This window comes from Scleropages formosus, chromosome 13 (assembly GCF_900964775.1).
Source record: "Scleropages formosus chromosome 13, fSclFor1.1, whole genome shotgun sequence".
NCBI lineage: Eukaryota > Metazoa > Chordata > Actinopteri > Osteoglossiformes > Osteoglossidae > Scleropages > Scleropages formosus.
Window position 1 is genome coordinate 9816528 of NC_041818.1, and position 18108 is coordinate 9834635.

The 18108-nt window shown below is 42.7% G+C and overlaps 2 protein-coding genes across 2 annotated transcripts; one reads left to right on the plus strand and one right to left on the minus strand.

Moving 5' to 3' along the window:
* The first annotated feature begins 3292 nt into the window (after positions 1-3292).
* Positions 3293-4884, plus strand: LOC108925391 (protein RD3). Its single transcript, XM_018737249.2, has 2 exons — positions 3293-3591; positions 4291-4884. Exons 1-2 carry the CDS (start codon positions 3293-3295, stop codon positions 4658-4660), a joined length of 669 nt encoding a protein of 222 aa, XP_018592765.1. The 3' UTR covers positions 4661-4884.
* A 2956-nt stretch (positions 4885-7840) lies between these two features.
* Positions 7841-14637, minus strand: stx5a (syntaxin 5A). The gene is made up of 11 exons (XM_018736989.2): positions 14522-14637; positions 12333-12537; positions 12132-12202; positions 11321-11376; positions 11119-11189; positions 10816-10932; positions 10548-10604; positions 9945-10026; positions 9634-9734; positions 9249-9370; positions 7841-8771 (listed from the first exon to the last, which is right to left on the minus strand). The coding sequence occupies exons 2-11, from the start codon at positions 12516-12518 to the stop codon at positions 8612-8614; spliced, it is 1023 nt and encodes a 340-aa protein (XP_018592505.1). The 5' UTR covers positions 12519-12537; positions 14522-14637; the 3' UTR covers positions 7841-8611.
* Positions 14638-18108: the final 3471 nt, after the last annotated feature.

Below are 18108 nucleotides of genomic sequence, written 5' to 3' on the forward strand. Positions count from 1 at the left end.
ACCGCCATCAGCTGGAGAAACGACCGCACTCACTCAGCCCACCTTTTTCACCCTTCGGTAAACATACTGCATGGTCCATTGTGATCTCTTACTTCAGTTGTTTCAGAAATGTCCCTAATTGAGTCACAAGCCATCTCGCGGCTTTTTGTGCAAAATCCAGTGAACGCATGATTATAATGTTTTATTTTTGTCCACCATTCGTTTTGTGTTTCCTTTCATCATTCCAGTGCTAACACGTGCAGTGCAGCCATAGACACAAGGGGTTATTCATCATGCTATGATTATTTATATCACTGTGGTTCCAGTTTGTTGCCATAAATGATAAATGATCATCTTAACAGATTATTATTATTACCATGATCATCACCATGACAGTTTCTCGGATGGCCGCTGCAATCTATTTCCATGTACCGTACCGCGTCCCCCATATAATCCCCGATTACGCAACCGCTGAGAGCCCTAATTCTGCTGAGCGTCGTGGAATTCGCGCGGAGCGGAGCGCAGCGCAGCGCAGCGGCTCGTGGGGCGACCGGCGACACTCTAGTCCTCGTGTCATCTGCGTTCCTGGTGGCGGAAATGAGCTGCGCTCAACTGGACCCTCAGCTGTGCTACTGCTGTTCTGAGAGGCTACCATGATTTAGAGATACATCTTTGATGATTGTGCAGATGCCTGATGTATCATCATCATCATCATCACCATTATCATCATTATTATTATTAGTAGTAGTAGCAGACGTAGAATTAGTAGCAGCGTTATGTTCTGTATTAGACGCTTTCATCCAGAAGAAAAATCTTAAGGCCTTTCTGCATTCATTCAATCTCTTTCACTTAATTTTTACTGCAGGAGCCACTTTTGATGACAAATCAAGGCCCCCAAATACTATCACATCTGTATCCTTATCATAAGAAGACCTTGTATTGTTATATACAAATTGGTCTATCATTCCTGCCCTACACATTAAAGGGAGACAATATTTCAACAGAAGCTGTTTAATTTCATAATCAGGAATTACTATGAGACAAATCATGATTAACACAAGAACATCAGAGTCTATATCACGATAAATGGTTAAGTGATGACAATGATGATCTGTTTAATTTCTTACAGTTAATATAGTTTTAAACTCTATTACCTGTAATTTATATAATGTTTTGTTAATCATTCTATTAAAAGTAATTGTTTTTTTCTTTAATAATCTTTAATGTGACTCACAATGTCCACATGTACATATAACTCATTTATTGTGCTGAATAGAAGTATTTTCAGGGAAGCGTTTGGCCTAAGTACATCTCTCAAAGGTCCTACAGCAGGCATGTTTCTGGGATCTGCAAGTTTCAAATTAAATATCTGCGTCTTGCACCATAAAATGACCTGTGTCCCTGATGTAGTTGACCTTGTCAAATATTTGAATAACAGATTCTGGATTTTAACTATTGTCTTACATTTATATGTATTTATTTAGCAGATGCTTTTCTCCAAATCAACTACCAATGAGCTCTATGTAGTGTTATCAGCCCACACACCTTATTCACCACGGTGACTTACACTGCTAGATACACTACTTACACTGGGTCACTCATCCATACATCAGTGCAACACACTCTCTCTGTCACTCACACACTCTGGGGAACCTGAACAGCATGTCTTTGGACTGTGGGAGGAAACCAGAGCACCCAGATGAAACCCACACAGACAAGGGGAGAACATGCAAACTCCACACAGACTGAACAGGAATCAAACCCACGCCCTCTTGCACCACCCAGACTCTGTGAGACAGCAGCACTGCATGCTGTGCCGCCATGCCGTCTTATTTTAAAATGCTTAGTTATTAAATAGGGTGTATGCTTGTCTGATTGGTAACACACATTTAAAGATGTAAATATGACACTAATTGACTAATTTAGGTTTGCATGTTTACGGGTGTGTGTGTGTGGACTGCAGAGAGCAAGACTGCCCAGGACTGTTTTATTAATAGGCTACCACCTCTCGCACGATATCGATTTACAACTGAAATCTAAGCGGAAGTGGCAGGCAGGGTGTGAAGTATCCGGAAGGGGGGGTCCATATGGTGAAAAGGATCGTGACTACATGTCCCCTCCATTGAGGGGTTCAAGGCATGAGAACGGGCCCAAGCAGCACCTCTTCCCCCACCTTCCTGCTCAAGTGCAGCAGCAGTGCCAGATTTCGTTGAGCAGCAGATGTATGCTGGCTGCCCACTGGCGTAATGAAGTGCTGATCAGGTAAATATGGTCTTGCTGTCTATCGGTATTAATAGAGGATTAAATTCTTTATTCACCATGTTGGCTGCAACACAACCAGAGGTGTTGTGCTGCCAGATCCTGCAATGTAAAACTTAAAAAACTGGATTCATTTAATAAATACAGGACATATGCACCTGTACCAGATAAAAAAGACAGCACATTATCCATTTTATTTAGTTGTTACTAATGTAAAACCTAACTGAAAAACATATTTAGGCAGGATCTCAATATTGATGCGAGCTGAGTATTTACACACCACCAAGGTAAGCTTACGTTTTTTTAATTATTTTTTTCTCCAGGCAGACTAATTCTATTTTCATTGCAGAGTAAGTCAGCGAAGTAGATTTCTCCTCCATCAGTCCTTATGACTGTTGGGAGGAATATTACCATTTTATTACAATCACAGATTGTCTTCCTTCGCTGCGACGTTGCTCCGAAAGAAACTTACCATTTGCAATCATGTATAGCGTCACGCGTTTTACTGGAGCGGGTGCTTTGCTCAATGGTACTACAGCAGCGGGAGAACGTTACTAGTCCGTATCTACAACCTCTGCGTTCATCACATTCAGCTGAGTGACAGCGTAAAACCGAGTACTGTTTTCTGCCCCTTGCATCGATGTCAGATGTTTTTGGAAAGACGCTTAAGTGGCATCCTTAACGGGGCACACCCTGCATACCTTGCATGCCCAAGGGTGCAAGTGCATAGGGTGAACCGACAGCCTCCAGACAACCACCGCCCGGTACGGACAGATGGACTCTTGCCTTTGCACCGCAATCTACCTGAAATGACCGCGCGGGGCCTGTTGATCGGTGTCGCGGACTGCGAACTGTGCATCAGGCATTCTTCTATTAATTTCCGGGAGCGCAGCATTACTCTTATTATTTTTATTCAAAGCTGTTTTAATCCTCAGATCTGGATTACCCCCGAACAAGCCACTGCCAGGGAATACAGGAAGCTCTCTGTTCGTCAGCGGCTCAGCTCTCCTTTCTCTTTCTCCCTCCGGCCCCCCTCCGCGCGCCTCCAACTCAGATGTTCCCTTGGTCTGCCGTGTTCTCCGCTGAGCCTAAAGTGCCGGGTCAGCGCAGCCCCGAGGAGTTGGTCACCAACACTCTCATGCTGGAGCTGGGGGCCCTGGTGAAGCGTACGGAACGGATCCGCCAGGAGAGGGCGTTGGAGGTGCGCCGGCGCCGCGGCTCAGCTGTGGACTACAGCTGGCTGGCAGAACCGGCCCCGAAGCTGGCCTACGAGCTGTCCCCCGACGAGGTCCTGGAGCTGCAGGAACTCTGCGGCAAGATCCCGCCTTCCCAGTGCGGACCCGTCATCCAGAAGTGGGTAGAAGCCTCACGCTATTGCAACGTGTTCTCTGCCGCATGTCCCGGCTGGTGCAGCAGGTAGCGCGGTGGTTAAGGCTCTTCCCTTGTAATCTTAAAGTTCCAGCTTTGAATCCCTCTCCTTCTCATAGTTCCCTTCTTCAAGGTACTTACCCTGAATTCATACAGTAAGAATACCCTGCTGCATAAATACATAAATCTTGGAGAAGTTGCTTGCCTAACACCGCAAATCACATTGGACATGTGTAATGGAAATCAGGCTAATGATAGCGCAGAAGTACAAGAACTTCTATTAGTACTTATCCTCGGTGATAAATACGCGTAATTACCGGACCAGCCCTTTCATCGTGACACTGCTGCTGTTTACCTGGTAGCACATCTGTGTGTGACTCCTACACGTCTGAAGAAAGCAGCAAACAGATGTTTGTAATGACACTTTTCACTATGTTCTATAGTATATTTCACTGTGCATTTTTTTTTTTTTTTTTGCTGTATCCATTTTTATGTCATTTATTGTAAGATTTGGAAGGTTTAAGAAGGGTGGAGGTAGCATTCTACTTAGTGGGTAGAATGGTCTTTACTATTTTTACATATAGACCTTCTTTACAGGTTGAATCCCTGGCAATCCTCCAAAAGAAGGGAAGTCCAAAAGGTTAGTCCCAAAACTTTAATGTCCCCTACATTTTGTCATTCCAGGTTCAGGAAATTAGTGACAGAGTTTGAGCCTGATGTCCACGAGGTGCCCCGTCTGTTCCGCTCGGTGCTGCGTGATAGCCTCGTGGAGGACGAAGACCTGAGCGATGCTGAGGACAAGGCGCAAGCAAACCTCTGGGCCAAGCAGCGCAGCAAGAGCCTCTCCTTCGTCTCTTTCCGCTCTAGGTTCCGCATCAATCCCTTCAAGGGCGGAGCCCTAGGGGGTTCACGCGGGAACCTCCCAGAAGCGGTCACCTGGACGGAGGAGGAGGAGCCGGAAGGGGTACCAGCAGGATTGGTCGCAGGATCGAGGAGAGGGAGAAGTAGGAGCATGCCAGAGATTAGCCCACTGGAGGAGAGAGCTCAGAGCTGAAGCACGTACCATGGGGAGCAACACCAGGGGGTGGGGGGTGCGAAAGAATAATTAATAGCCAGAGACGGAAAGGCCAAAAAACACTATGGCAAAGGAAAGGGAAGGAAAGATGCATTTGAATTTAGTATTTAGATGTGAGCAGTCACACAAAATGTATTATTCATTGAGGAAAAACAAGATGATCACACCACACTGTCAGAGCACACATCACCAATGCCACAAAGGTGTCTTTATATCACAGATTTATATATAAAGTCATAAGGGAAGGTTTATAAAAAATATACATGTACACATTTCTAAATTAATATATTTAGCCTCTAATGCAGACGCAGTTAATTTCCCAATAACAAAATATGTATTGATTTCTTAAAAATAAAATTGTCATTATTTATGATAATGTAACTTCAGTAGTCCTCCCATCAATTGCGGAAGAGCTAAACTGATTATAAGGATTCCAGCATAAAACAGATGATGATCCAACAGTCACTGTGAGCTGCGTTTAGAACGGGAAGAGGTAATGCTCCCTTTCTCTTTTCTTCACCGTTCGGTGCCATTCTGGACTACAGTAATACTACAGTCATTAGCTTATCCACATTATGGAGATTCCATGTAGCCTGTCAGCCTAACACAGCTGGAGTAGCACAGACACAGTGCGCTAACCAGATGTACATCCCCACCCACAATGAAGGTGACACAGGAGATGGTTTTTGAAAAACCTCCGAGTCAAATAAAGTGGGAACTGGATCTGCCACCTTTACCGTGAAAGCAGACCATTAGGCCAAGTTTAAATTTTTAAAAAAATCTTCCTACTTTTAATCTGTGACAAGAAAGTAAAACATTTACTCATTTAACTGATACTTAAAAAGCAGCTTACAATGCGAAAACTACCTACAGTTATTTACTCATTTATATAGCTGAGTAGTTCTTACTGCAGCAATTCAGGCCAAGTACCTCGCTCAAGGGTACTACAGCAGTAAGAGAGATTCGAACCAGCAACCTTCAGATCCGAAGGAAGCAATCAGCTGCTTCCCTGCTACCTCTGTGAAACGCAATTAAAACATGCATTAAGCAATAAATCCATGTCCGATCACAGCTAAAGCAGACTAAAGTAAGCAGCATCACAGTTCTGGTCCAGCAGCATTTATTGCACAAACTGAGCCCTTTATAACTCATGTCAGTTTTCATAAGAAACATCTTAGGGAAACAGAGAGCAGAGTGCTAGGTCCCCATAATTTGTTTTGTACATAAATATAGCTATATAAAATGTAATATTTTAACACTTGAGAAAATACAAATGTTGTGTTTACTATGGAGCCACGCATTTGAAAGCATACTAAATTAATTATTAAAGAGTCTGTTTTCTGTTCCAAGCATGCCTTTGAGACATGGCTGAAGAGTATTTTGTTGCCAAGACAAGTTTTCATTCTTCCTTTCCTTTGTAAGATTTAAGAGTACTGTTGTAAACAAGGACTTTGATTACTGATACAACTGTACCATACTTGTATATGAACCTTAAATATTGTGTAATAAAATTAAAACCTGAAATAAATAGTCCAGAATAGTTTCTCCCCAAAATATAGTTAGACCAGTCACAAAAATACGAAATCTGTGCAAAGTGGCGCAAAACCATTATCCATGTCTTTTTAATATTCATGTCTCTTTAATACATTACCATTCATAGTTTGTACAACACAAGCCTTGGGCTTAAAAGTCAGCAACATGAAGAGTCCCAATTAAAAATGTTACTGACACACCTTCTGTGAGAGTTTACTCTTCTTTCATTCACAGTTGTTCATCAGAGAGGGAGAGGTAGAAACCAGAGAGAGAAATGACTGAAGGGATGGTGTACCAACAGGAGAAGCAGTGAATTATGCCCTTTTTCCAAGGGTTCCCTTCACAAACTGTTGAGCTACGTCATTTTGATCCTAAACTTCACCAGGGTTCCAAAATCTGACACGCCAGGGGAAATTAATGGACTTCTTGGCAGATCTACAAGCAGCTATCAATTAAACAGTCACAATAGTGTCCTCTTTCTCTCTCACATCTCTCCCACCTCTGCAGCTGGGGTCTCTCCACTTCTGTACTTTACTTCACTCACATGTGTTGCCACATGACCTCTGCAACTTCCACCAAAAAATACATATTTACTTCCAGTCCTAAAACCAAAAAGTTCTGCCATATTTATACATTTAGAATGGGACACAACAGTTTCTGAGGTGCAGCATCCCAAAACTGGAGGTAGAGGGGCCCACGATCACACATCTATCCTCATTCGACTGCACCTTTCACAAATTCCTCAGGAGAACACGATTCCCCAGTCCAAGAACAGGAGGTCATAAGGGGTGAGACCCGAAAGTGTTTACATTTATAGTGAAGCGGCTAAGTTAAGAAATTACTGATTCTTCAGATCATGACCTAATATATATATATTTAACATACAAGTTGCAACCCATTTGAAGGCCACCATATTTGTCCCAGTAGACCCTCTGTCCAATTTGGACCGACTAACTTCTGTGTTGAACAGTTACAACTTGAACTGCTATCCGTACCAGAGGACGGAGGGTGAAGAGACTGAGCATGGCATCTGCATCAGAGGACGACGGCGTTCATATAAGATTAAGTTGGCACTCTACGCTGAAAAAGCATCTTAATAATGGCTCACAGTCTACAGTCAAAATACCTGGAAAAAGTAAGAAAGCCTGACCATTTACATGTGTCACCCAAGGCATACATATCTCCAGGAAGACAGCAAACAAGTTAATTGAGAGCATTTGAAATGGGAATGAAAATCAACCCTCATTGTATGCTAAATTACAAGCTTTGCTCTTTTCAGCTCAATGCCAACTATGGAAAAGAGGAATTTGGACTGGATGCCTATATATTAAGGCAGAGTAGAAGTTTCTGATTCTCTGTTCTCCCCCTCCATCTTCCTCCAATCCTTTCCTTCCCTTGCCTTTGTTTCACACGAGTTGGAATGTTTTAGTACAAATTTAAATACAATGCAACGACCTCCTCATGGTTTAAATCATATGTAGGAACTTCAAGCGAGTCTAAACTGAATAAATATATTTCAAAATAATCAATACAAATGATTGCATTACCAGTCTGAAAGCACTAAAATTAACACAGTTTTACACTTTTGTTGACAACTCACCAAAATGGGTCAGTTAACAGTCTCAAAACAGCTTCTAGGTATGGGAGGTCGTGAAATAAAGTGTACCTGTCGTTCTCAACATGTACTTGGGTATTGCACATACATTCCCCTCTGAGCCTGGACAGTATCTCTGGAGAAGTTCTGTGATGTACTGATTATTCCATAAAATGTTTGGTCTGTGCTGTTAAAAATGTGCTCTGGTAGAGAAGAGGCAAAATTAGTAAAATACCAAAGACTGGAGGACAGGGGCAAAGGATGCATATACATCATATAACTGCCACCTTGCCCCAGATTCTCATAAAAGAAAAATGTATTCATTGTTGAAAGCCCTAGGAATTACAGAAATATTACATTTTATAAACTTAACATAAGGTGATAAATTGGAGTACAGATCAATACACTGTGCCTGGGAACAAAAAGTGTGTCTTGCATTAACATTTTTGTTTCATAGACCACTTCTTTTCCAGATCTTACTTTTGAAAATCTTGAAAAACCTATGATGAACTATTAGTTCCCAGATACAGTAACTTTCACACAGCTGGCCTTCACTGTCCCATGAGAAGGAATAAGAGTTAGCTATAGGAAAAAAAAAACTTGTTTAATGTACAGTAAAGTTCCTTTTTTCCTTCTCATCAAAACCAAACTTCATTATCTTGTGTATCTATCAATAAACCACACACTCAAAGCAGTCGCACCCATATCCACTCTCATAATCCCCCCATTCTCCCCCATCCTTCCATCTGGTATTATCAACTGTGCAGTTTTTAATCTTCCCCTCTCCTCCCCAATGTCACCACTCAGGCGAGGAAGACGACAAAGACAATGAAGAACACGATCAAGATGAGGAATATCTTGATCAGCAGCCAGCGGTTGGAGGACACTGACTGGAAGTACTTGAGGATCTCTGCATGCGCAGCCTCCACATTCAGCTGAGTGTCCTCCACATTGGCATCAATCCTGTAAGAGCAAGGACAAAACAGTTGGTCACAGTAGCAAAGGTTAACAACCTCACACACAGCCTACAACCGCTTTTCCCGAGCAGAGTCGCGACGAGCCAGAGTCTAACCCGGCAATACAGGGCACAAGGCTGAGGGGGGAGGGGATGCACCCCAGGTGGGATGCCAATCCGCCACAAGGCACCCCAAGCAGGACTCGAACCCCAGACCCACCACAGAGCAGGCCCCGGCCAAACCCACTACACCACCGCGCTCCCCGGTTAACAATCACTACAACTCAAAACAACTGACGGAAATATACCAAGTATCCCAAATCACATATTCCCTCTTCAATGAAATATATAGAGCTGTCTCACTCCCCACTTCTCCATCGCATCATTTGTTTGGTGTCTCTCCTTTGCCAATCCACAACACACACACAGGCTCAACACTCTACTTGAACCGCTCAGTCCAGGACTTCTGTGGCTTTGTGGCTTACCTCTGCACCATCTCCTCCTGCTCCTTTACCATGTGGGCCAACTGCTGAAAGATGGAGCCCAGTTCCACAATGGTAGACTCAATGTTCTGCATGGTGTCAGCCCTACTCTGAATGTAAGAGTCCTGAAAGGCAAGAGCATGCAAATCATCGGCAACAATGGGTGCCAATACAGCAAAAATGCTCCCAAGTAGGTGGTATGACTTCTCCCACAACTTCTCCACATTCCCTCCCAGGAACTGTGTGTGAAACATGCGGAAAGCTGAAGACTGAAACTAACACTAAACAATCGATGCTTTAATTAAATATTTAAATTACGTTTTAGCTAGCAACATTTGGAACAACACAGAGAGAATGCCAAGCTGTCAAGAGTTGTGGCTTCAGTTACCTGTTCATCTATGAGTTGCAGCTGCTGACTGGCTCGGGAGTCCATCTCTATAGAGACATCATTGGACCGCCGTGACTCGTCTTGCATCAGCACTGAGCTCTCTGAGAGAAGGAAACAGAGGAAGTGGTTGATAATTCAGGCGGAATCAGGAACTTATAATTACAGGATACACAGGATGCATATCTGGGTAAATAAGAACCCTTCTCATTATACTTTTCACATATTAGAAATGCACCCAGTTAGAAATCTGGATTTGAAATAATGCAAGTTACAGAAAAAACTAAGGATAGCAGTAGTGAACATGTCCGTACTGAAGTTAGTGGCATGTAAAGATGAGGAGGGGATGGGAGCCTGGGAGAACTGCTCCCTTCGACTTCGTTGCTGTTTCAGGTTCTGCAAGAGGGAGCACAGAGGTGAAAAAGTTAGAGCAGAAGGAGTTATTGTGTGGCGGACACAAACAAGATGATGCGTAACATGCTTGAAATAGAGAGATTCTGTTTAATGATTACTACCATTCTAACAATAACAACAAGCTGTACAATTAATCGAATGCTGGATTAAAGGTATAATTTTCTGTAAATAGCATTACAAGTTATACAATTACCAGAATTGTAAAAAAAAAAAAAAAAATATTCAAAATTAATATTTATATTTTTCAACATTCTAAAATTTTTAGTTCTACAACAATATCTGGACAAAACAGCTTAAGCAGCAACATAAGGCCATTTCAGTATTCCTTATTCCCCTGGAAAACTAATGAAATGAGATGCATCACATTATTTTCTTTCAACAATCATGGAAAACTATGTGTTGCAGACAACTATGCCTTCTTAAAAGCAATGCCAGCATTGCCCCATATTTAAATTTCTGCTGCAGATGTTAATCTTCAAACAATCTTACCAATTAAGTCTTACCTCTGTTCTGACTTCTAACACTGACTTGAAGTCATTTGACATCGATGCCAGCTTTGACTGAAAAGGAAGTAGAAAAAAACCCACACTGACTGTTCACCAAAACCAGCAAAATAACTTGGTGCCATGGAATAGGAAACAAAAGCAAAAGAACAAACCACGATAGAAAAGCGATTAAAAATGTACCATGGAACAGAGCAAAAGAGATCTAGTTTAACATGATGGAATGAGATGATTTAGGAGCAAGCTGTATGGTGGGGGGCCTCCTGACCTGCAGCGAGACCACGATGGTGTTGGAATGTGTCTGGACGTGCCTCCCACTCTGGCTCCCCCGGGAGCGCACCAGCTCCTGCAACTGAGCAATCTGCTTGTTCAGGCTGTTGATGTCCTGGAGGAGGAAAACAATGGAGGAGGCAGAGGATTAAGGGAAAGGCTCCCATCGCTGATCCCCCTTCAGTATCCAGAGCCTTTTTGCCTCTTGGCCTCAAGTGTCACATGTTCTGTGCAGTCACTTATGTAACTTTCCTTCCAGACATAAATATCACAATGTGTGCACAAACTTTTGTTCTCTCACCTGTTTAATGATATATGTTAACTCTTCAATCTCTACGGCTTTGTCATCAAACAAAGATTTCCTTTTGGCAACTGAATAGAAAAGAAACAGAATTATACTTTGTCTTACAAGTGGAAGCTAAATTTAAAGTTTAAAATTTAAGTGTGATAAAATGATAACAGATGTAGCAAAGTAAAAGCATTCTGCATAAGTGAACTCTTACGTATTGTTAGCTTTTCCAGTTTGGCAAAAGTGTTACTTAAATCTTTCCCGATTCTCCTGTAACAATGAAAGAAAAAAATTTCGAAGATCAGAAAAAAGATTATATTAATGATCACTGCTGCTGCTGTGAACAATATGGTAGTCTGTCTGAGATCATTTCAGTGACTAACAGACTTGCATGTAGATTTTATTCACTTGCATAAGGTTGCAGCAGTTCAGAGCCTATCCCAGAATCACTGAGCACATGGCCAAGGGGGGGTACACAAGTCCATCACAGGGTAGCCCCACACACAAACACACCCCGCTACGGGCAATTTAGAGTGTCCGTGTCACCTGAACTGCATGTCTTTGAAACTGAAGCACCCAGAAGAAACTTGCGCAGGCACAGGGACAACATCCAAACTGCACATAGAGTGAGCAGAATTCAAACCTATGCCCAAACAGCCCAGGCAATGTGAGGCACTGTGCTATCCGCCACATTATGTTTGTTGACCATTTTTTTCTCTCTCTTAAAATTATATATTTTAACCAGATAGCAATGTTTTTACTAGAATGTGTTTATGGGTGAATTAAACTTCATAATTTTGTCTTTGAGATGACATTTTCTGCTAATTACAAATACCACAGAACATAAACAGGAAACACCTGTCACTGAAAAAAATGCAATACACAATTGCATCTGCAATAGCCTAAAATTCATCCATGCTATTGTTTGGCTAACAACTACTAATTCAAATATTTTAATGAGAAACACACCCAGAAATATCTCTCTACTAATGACAAAACATCCAAGAAAGAGTGCTGACACTAACTTTGCCATAACTGTGAAGTCACTTCGCTGTTTCAAGACACTGTGAGCTGGCTTGTTTGTCTGGATCCCATTCTATTAAGAAACATGAAGAAAGGAAATATGAGAGAGAGAGAGACAATGTGTCAAGCAACCAAGGAACTTGACAAAGTATAAACAGTCTCCTTTAAAAGACACACCACCGCATCTCTGAGTGTCACCTCACCTGCCGACCCTGCAATGACTTGCAGGCGGACAGAAACTCCTGAGTGCGATCCCGGCAGGACATGTCGCTGGTGTCAGGCAGTGTTTCGGTGGTTCCGTTAGGTATGTTTAGTGGCTGGGTTTGTGAGGGGCCAAGGTATACCCCTTCCTCACTGTTTCTCTGACCGTGGCGGCGACGCGTGGACATGGAGACCCGACAACATCACCTGCAGACATGGGGAGAGTGTTACCGTTAACAATGAAACTGGAAGGACCGCTGAAAAAAGACAGTAGTTGCTGTGGACAGAGACATAAAGATATTTCATCTGTTGCAGTTCGAGGTATACATCTATTTATCTGACACACAATGGCCAGGAAAGACACTGTTAAGGAAGAATTTATTAAGCTTTGATTTAAGGAAACATTAACAAGTTACTGAAGGTTAGTGATTACAGAATTACACACATACACACACATTGTCTGAGCTGCTTGTCCTGAGCGGGGTCGCGGGGAGCCGGAGCCGAACCCGACAACACAGGGCGTAAGGCTGGAGAGGGAGGGGACATACCCAGGACAGGACGCCAGTCTGTCGCAAGGCACCCCAAGCGGGACTCCAACCCCAGACCCACTGGAAAGCAGGATCCGGTCCAACCCACTGCGCCACCGCGCCCCCCAATTACAAAATTAAAAAAAAAGCATAAACACCACGTGATTCAACATATTAATTAATTGTTGTTAAGCACTTATTCAGCTTAGTGTTGATGTGGTCTAGAGTCTATCCCAGAGGCACAGGGCCCAAAGCTGGATATAACATGGATGGGAGGCCAGTCCACATCTGTGCAACTACCCATTTATACACTAGGCACCTTAAGAGTTGCCAATTCACCTGAAACTCCTCTTTGGACTATGGGAAGAAGCACATGCAAACATGCGAAAAAGACTGAACCAGATGCTAACTCACTTTCCACAGCCCAGGAAAAATGAGGACCCAGGGCTTTCTGCAACACCACCTTGCTGTGCCAACACCAGATTAGTATGCATAAAACAGCAGCGATTACAGTAATCGAGTTCTGCAAAATATTTAAATTACTATTGAAGAGGACTGCTAGAATCGCTGTAGGTCGGACCTGCCTGGTCTTTTCACAACTGTCGGTCCCAGAAATCACAGAATACACAGTAACACGTTTTCATAACAGCTGTTAATCAAAACAGAGAGCTTTTGTCATACAATAAATCTACAGCATTCTACCATGTCTTTCACATTTAACTTTCAGGGTGATATTTTGCAGTTCATGTAACAGCTTTATTTACTGGGCTCCAGCTGATCCGTATAACAAGAACATGGCAATCTTCATAAACATACACATAATCAATGTACAAATTAATTTATTTCAGTTTAGTCGTGCTAATCGATATCTAATGACAGAGATACTTCATAGCTATTATTAATAAACCGAGACTGAGTATTTTGTGAGAAGACACCTCACATATAAGATTTGCCTCAGACAGTAACAGTTTGTTATGTGCAATGTAATTTGCAAAGCAGGAAACAATTCTATCTGAAATATTTTCATATGTGTATTTATTTTCAAGCCACAGCAGGAAGCAAAATACTGCTTCGAGATGTTTTACTGGGTTAGCTGGCTGAAACATAACCATAAACCGACACAGAACCTAGAATTTTCCCTTCACAAAGCTGCTCTGCTATGCAGTCCTCCATCTCGAAAGACCACTTCCACAAACCGCCCACCTCTGGCCTTCAGCGCTTTATTCTATTGGTCAAAAATCCCATCAATCAAAACGAAGCGCTTTTATCCTCTATCACATGATTGGGCGAAAGCAAAGTCCATCGCATTGATAGTCACCCGGTTTCTCCTTCATTGGTTCTTTGCCATATCAACAAAACCCTCGAAACTGCGGTGAAAACTGAAACTGTAAAAACCTGCTTAGAATTCAAGAAAAAAAACTTTAAAAACTGAAATATTTATACAATATTTAAACAAGCTAATTTCACCAGCGATGTAAGTTTTATTCAAATATTGATAACGAAGTGACAGTCAGTGTATAAACAGGATAACTTAGCTAGGCTAGCGACAAGCGAAGCGAACTAGAAACAGTTCTGCAAAGTCCACGCGTTCGTTGTCGCGGTCACATTACGATGACGTAACCACCATGCGTAAACTATCGTCTTTACCATTTCTTGGTTCTTACCGGTAATTCTGTGTTAGACTCTCTCTTAGACCTTACAAAAACCTCCGGTAATCGTGTTTCGGGATTCGCACCGGGTCACTCCCCGGATGTTGACGTCAGCGCCACGTCTACTAGGCCGCCGCGTGTCCACGTTTGTTCTCTGACGCATGTGACGCACGCGTGATGTGTGACGCAAAGATGAACGATAGCCGGAGAGGCTCCGCTAAACTGTACTTTGTTTCGATATAACGCGCACTTTTTTTTTTTAACCATACCATCCTAACCTACCTAGAGCGGGGACCCTCCGTTTTTACAGTAATTGAGTAATGCAACTGCATTGCAGTGTCGCACACTAAATATAATATATTTAAATATCTCAAGCACGACACAAAACACGCATGGCATGATGTTTTATGTATGGCGTGTAAAAACAATTGAATTGTATGTGGCATTAATAAATACGCTTATTATTCAATGGACTCTTTGTATCGAAAACGTCGGAACGGAAAGAACCGATGGCACGACCAAACAAGTAACGAATAAATGTGGAATTAGATAAAATAGCAGAATTCTAGTGAAAAACTTTGCGGCCAGCAGATGTCGCTATCGCTCATTGAGGCCCAAGAGAAATTACGTCATAGTTTAGCGGTCCAAATACTGGCGCACCAGTGGAACAGCCGCCACAGTGGGGTTCTTTGACCTTTATATGGTCACAGTTCTGGTAGGACAGCATCGTATAAATGTTGCATTATTTTATAGCTATCTTTTTTTTTTTTTCATCAACGTGTAAATGGCTAGTAAGTACTGGGAAAGAGAGGACTGCAAACTGGAATAGAATTTTGTATATTACATAAAGTAAAATATGTCCAGATTACTATTTTATGCCTCTGTACATAACATCAAGTTGTAAGAAAAAGGTATAACAAAACATGAAAGAAGTAGCGAGATAAGGAAGCTTAGTTTAAAGAGATTCAGGGCCCAAGAGTCAACAAAGTGCACAGGGAGATAACATACCTGCTCTCTGTGATCTCCTGATACATGGCTACAGGTACCCGCATCCCCAACCCAACAAGAGCTGACATGCTAAGACTGCAGCCATCCCCTCCCGTCCCCCCCAGCCCGTCATCCAGATTAAGGGGCCACCGAAGGCCTCGCGTCTCCATCTCGCTCAGTTCACTCAGCAGTCCTCTTCACCGGCGAGACATCATGCGAATACGGGAGCGAGCAGCGCAGAAAAACAAGGAACGTATTTTGATGAGAAACTTACTTTCAAAACAGAGTGTAACGAACCAAAATATATTTTCCTGCAGATCGTCCTGCCTGAGCGTTATCACAATATACTTTTTCTTTTCCCCGTCTCGGGAAAGATACTATCATACGTACACATTCACGATGTCCAGATGTCATAAAACAGACAGACGCGCACACACAGCTGCTTCAACAAAAGAACCGAGGACTGGACATGGCGAGTTTTTATCATCGCGAAAACATAACACTTCATACAGATGCTGGAGGCAAACACAGGACAATGTTTATAGATGGAAATGAGAAGAAGAGGAGAGAAAAATAACTGGGAAGGGAGATAGGCGCCATGGATGGCGAGTGTGTTTGTGGAAGGGACTCGGGGACAGGAAAAGAAGTATTGTGCTTATTTGGTAGTTGCGCGGTCTGTGCGCTGAACAATTTCTATTTACAGTAATTGAATAATGAAGGTCTGAGCCTGTAAGATCACAGCGAAAATGCCAAGATCAGTTTTACCAGGCTGCCCCAGTCTCTGGCTCTCCATCCCTGATGCCCAGTCTTGCACACGGAGCTATATTTAGTCCTGGCAATGTGCCCCGTCTTTGCATCAGACAGGTAGGATGATATCTGCCTGGCACACTCTCAGTCAGAGGAACTCAGTAATTCAGGGACGCACACAGACGCAAGGCAAGGCAATACACACTCACGATCACTTTTTTATGGACACTGACTCAGCACTGTAACAGCATGGAGGGAAAGGACAATATTATTTCTCATATTACTATGTTGCTTGTCCTGTTCTCCTTTGCTCTTGGCAAGCTTGGCTAATTATCACTCTGTTTGTCTTTCATTATGGCAAAGAGTGCTGAGAAACAGAGGAATGAAGAGGGTGGAGGGAAGGAATAGGTGGACAGATGAAATGGGAGAGAGTACAGAAGAACAAAATCGCAGTGCACAGGGACACACACACACACAGGGAGGACCAGAAATCACCCTTAGAACCATTTTCAAAAATAAGCTGTTTCCTTTAATATCTTTAACATTGTATCACTGTTAATGTTAACATCATTTTTATCCATGTATCAACATCATTAATAATATTCTTTTTCACATTCACAATGAGATGATTAATATTGTTACCATCCATATATAACATGACATGACAAATACACAATTTGTACACTTGCACAGAAAATAAATAGGGCACAGATGGTGTAGCAGCAATAATAATTGTCATCAATAAACACACATACACTGTACTGGAGTTTTGGGTTTGATTCGACATTGAGCAAATTACACACACTTAATTCTACGCTATACTTCTAAACCTGGGCTGGCAGAAGAACCACGTTGGACAGAAGTCCAATATTTCAACCAGATTGTTGCAGTTGTTACTGTTGAATACACAAGAGATTAAATGCAGAGGACGTCCTACACTTTATATTAAGTGCATTTAAATACGGGACTCTATTTATACGACGAAGTCCAGACTATGTTTTGCTTAGCCTTCCCATGTATTGCTGCGGTTCAATGTAAGCATGTTGCAACTAACATACCGGGAGGAAAAAGTCCCATCCAGTCTCACTGTCATGTCTGCAGTACACTGATGCTTTGGAGGAGACCCACCGAGGGTTTCACACACACACACACCGACACACACACACACCGAAGGTGTGTCACATCATCTACACGGCCGGGGGGGGGGGGGGCAACATCAGGACAGCACAGCGACTGCTTTAGATGCACAGATGCTTCCCAAGGCTGCATTCAGATGAGACATTATCGTGCATCTAGTGCCCGGGCATCTACCGCATCAATTAAACAAGACTGTGTTTAATGGGAACCCGTTACATTGGTCAACAGAAACATTAGCTCTCCCCACGCACCTTTCGCACTTGAAAAATCAATCTGCCAGTGCTAAGTGGACAAATGGTTTGTTAATCATGCAGAAACAGAAACCTGTGAATAATGAGAACAGAAATAAATAATAATTATAATAAATACAAATACTTTACACTTCTCAGAAATGATACAAAAACTGATCATGTTTGTCTCAACGAAGAGGGAAAGAAGTGGAAGTGAAGGCCCTGGGCTCTGGGACCGAGGGGGCCGAGGATGCGAGTCAGAGATTAGGGGCCTGCGGTGGCTCCGCCGAGCGATGCTCCGCTCTTTCCCAACCCAGCTGCGAACCCGGCTTCCAGGAACGGGATTAGAACTTTAGCCAAATGAATAAATTATTATCCAGCAAAAGAAAGTGGGTTACTCCGATGACACAAGCTCGGCGTCCTTTGCATATTCTGCTCATAGGGTTCGGGATGGCGGGGCAGCGAGAAGCACGGGGGTGGAAGGACACACGAGGAGACGAG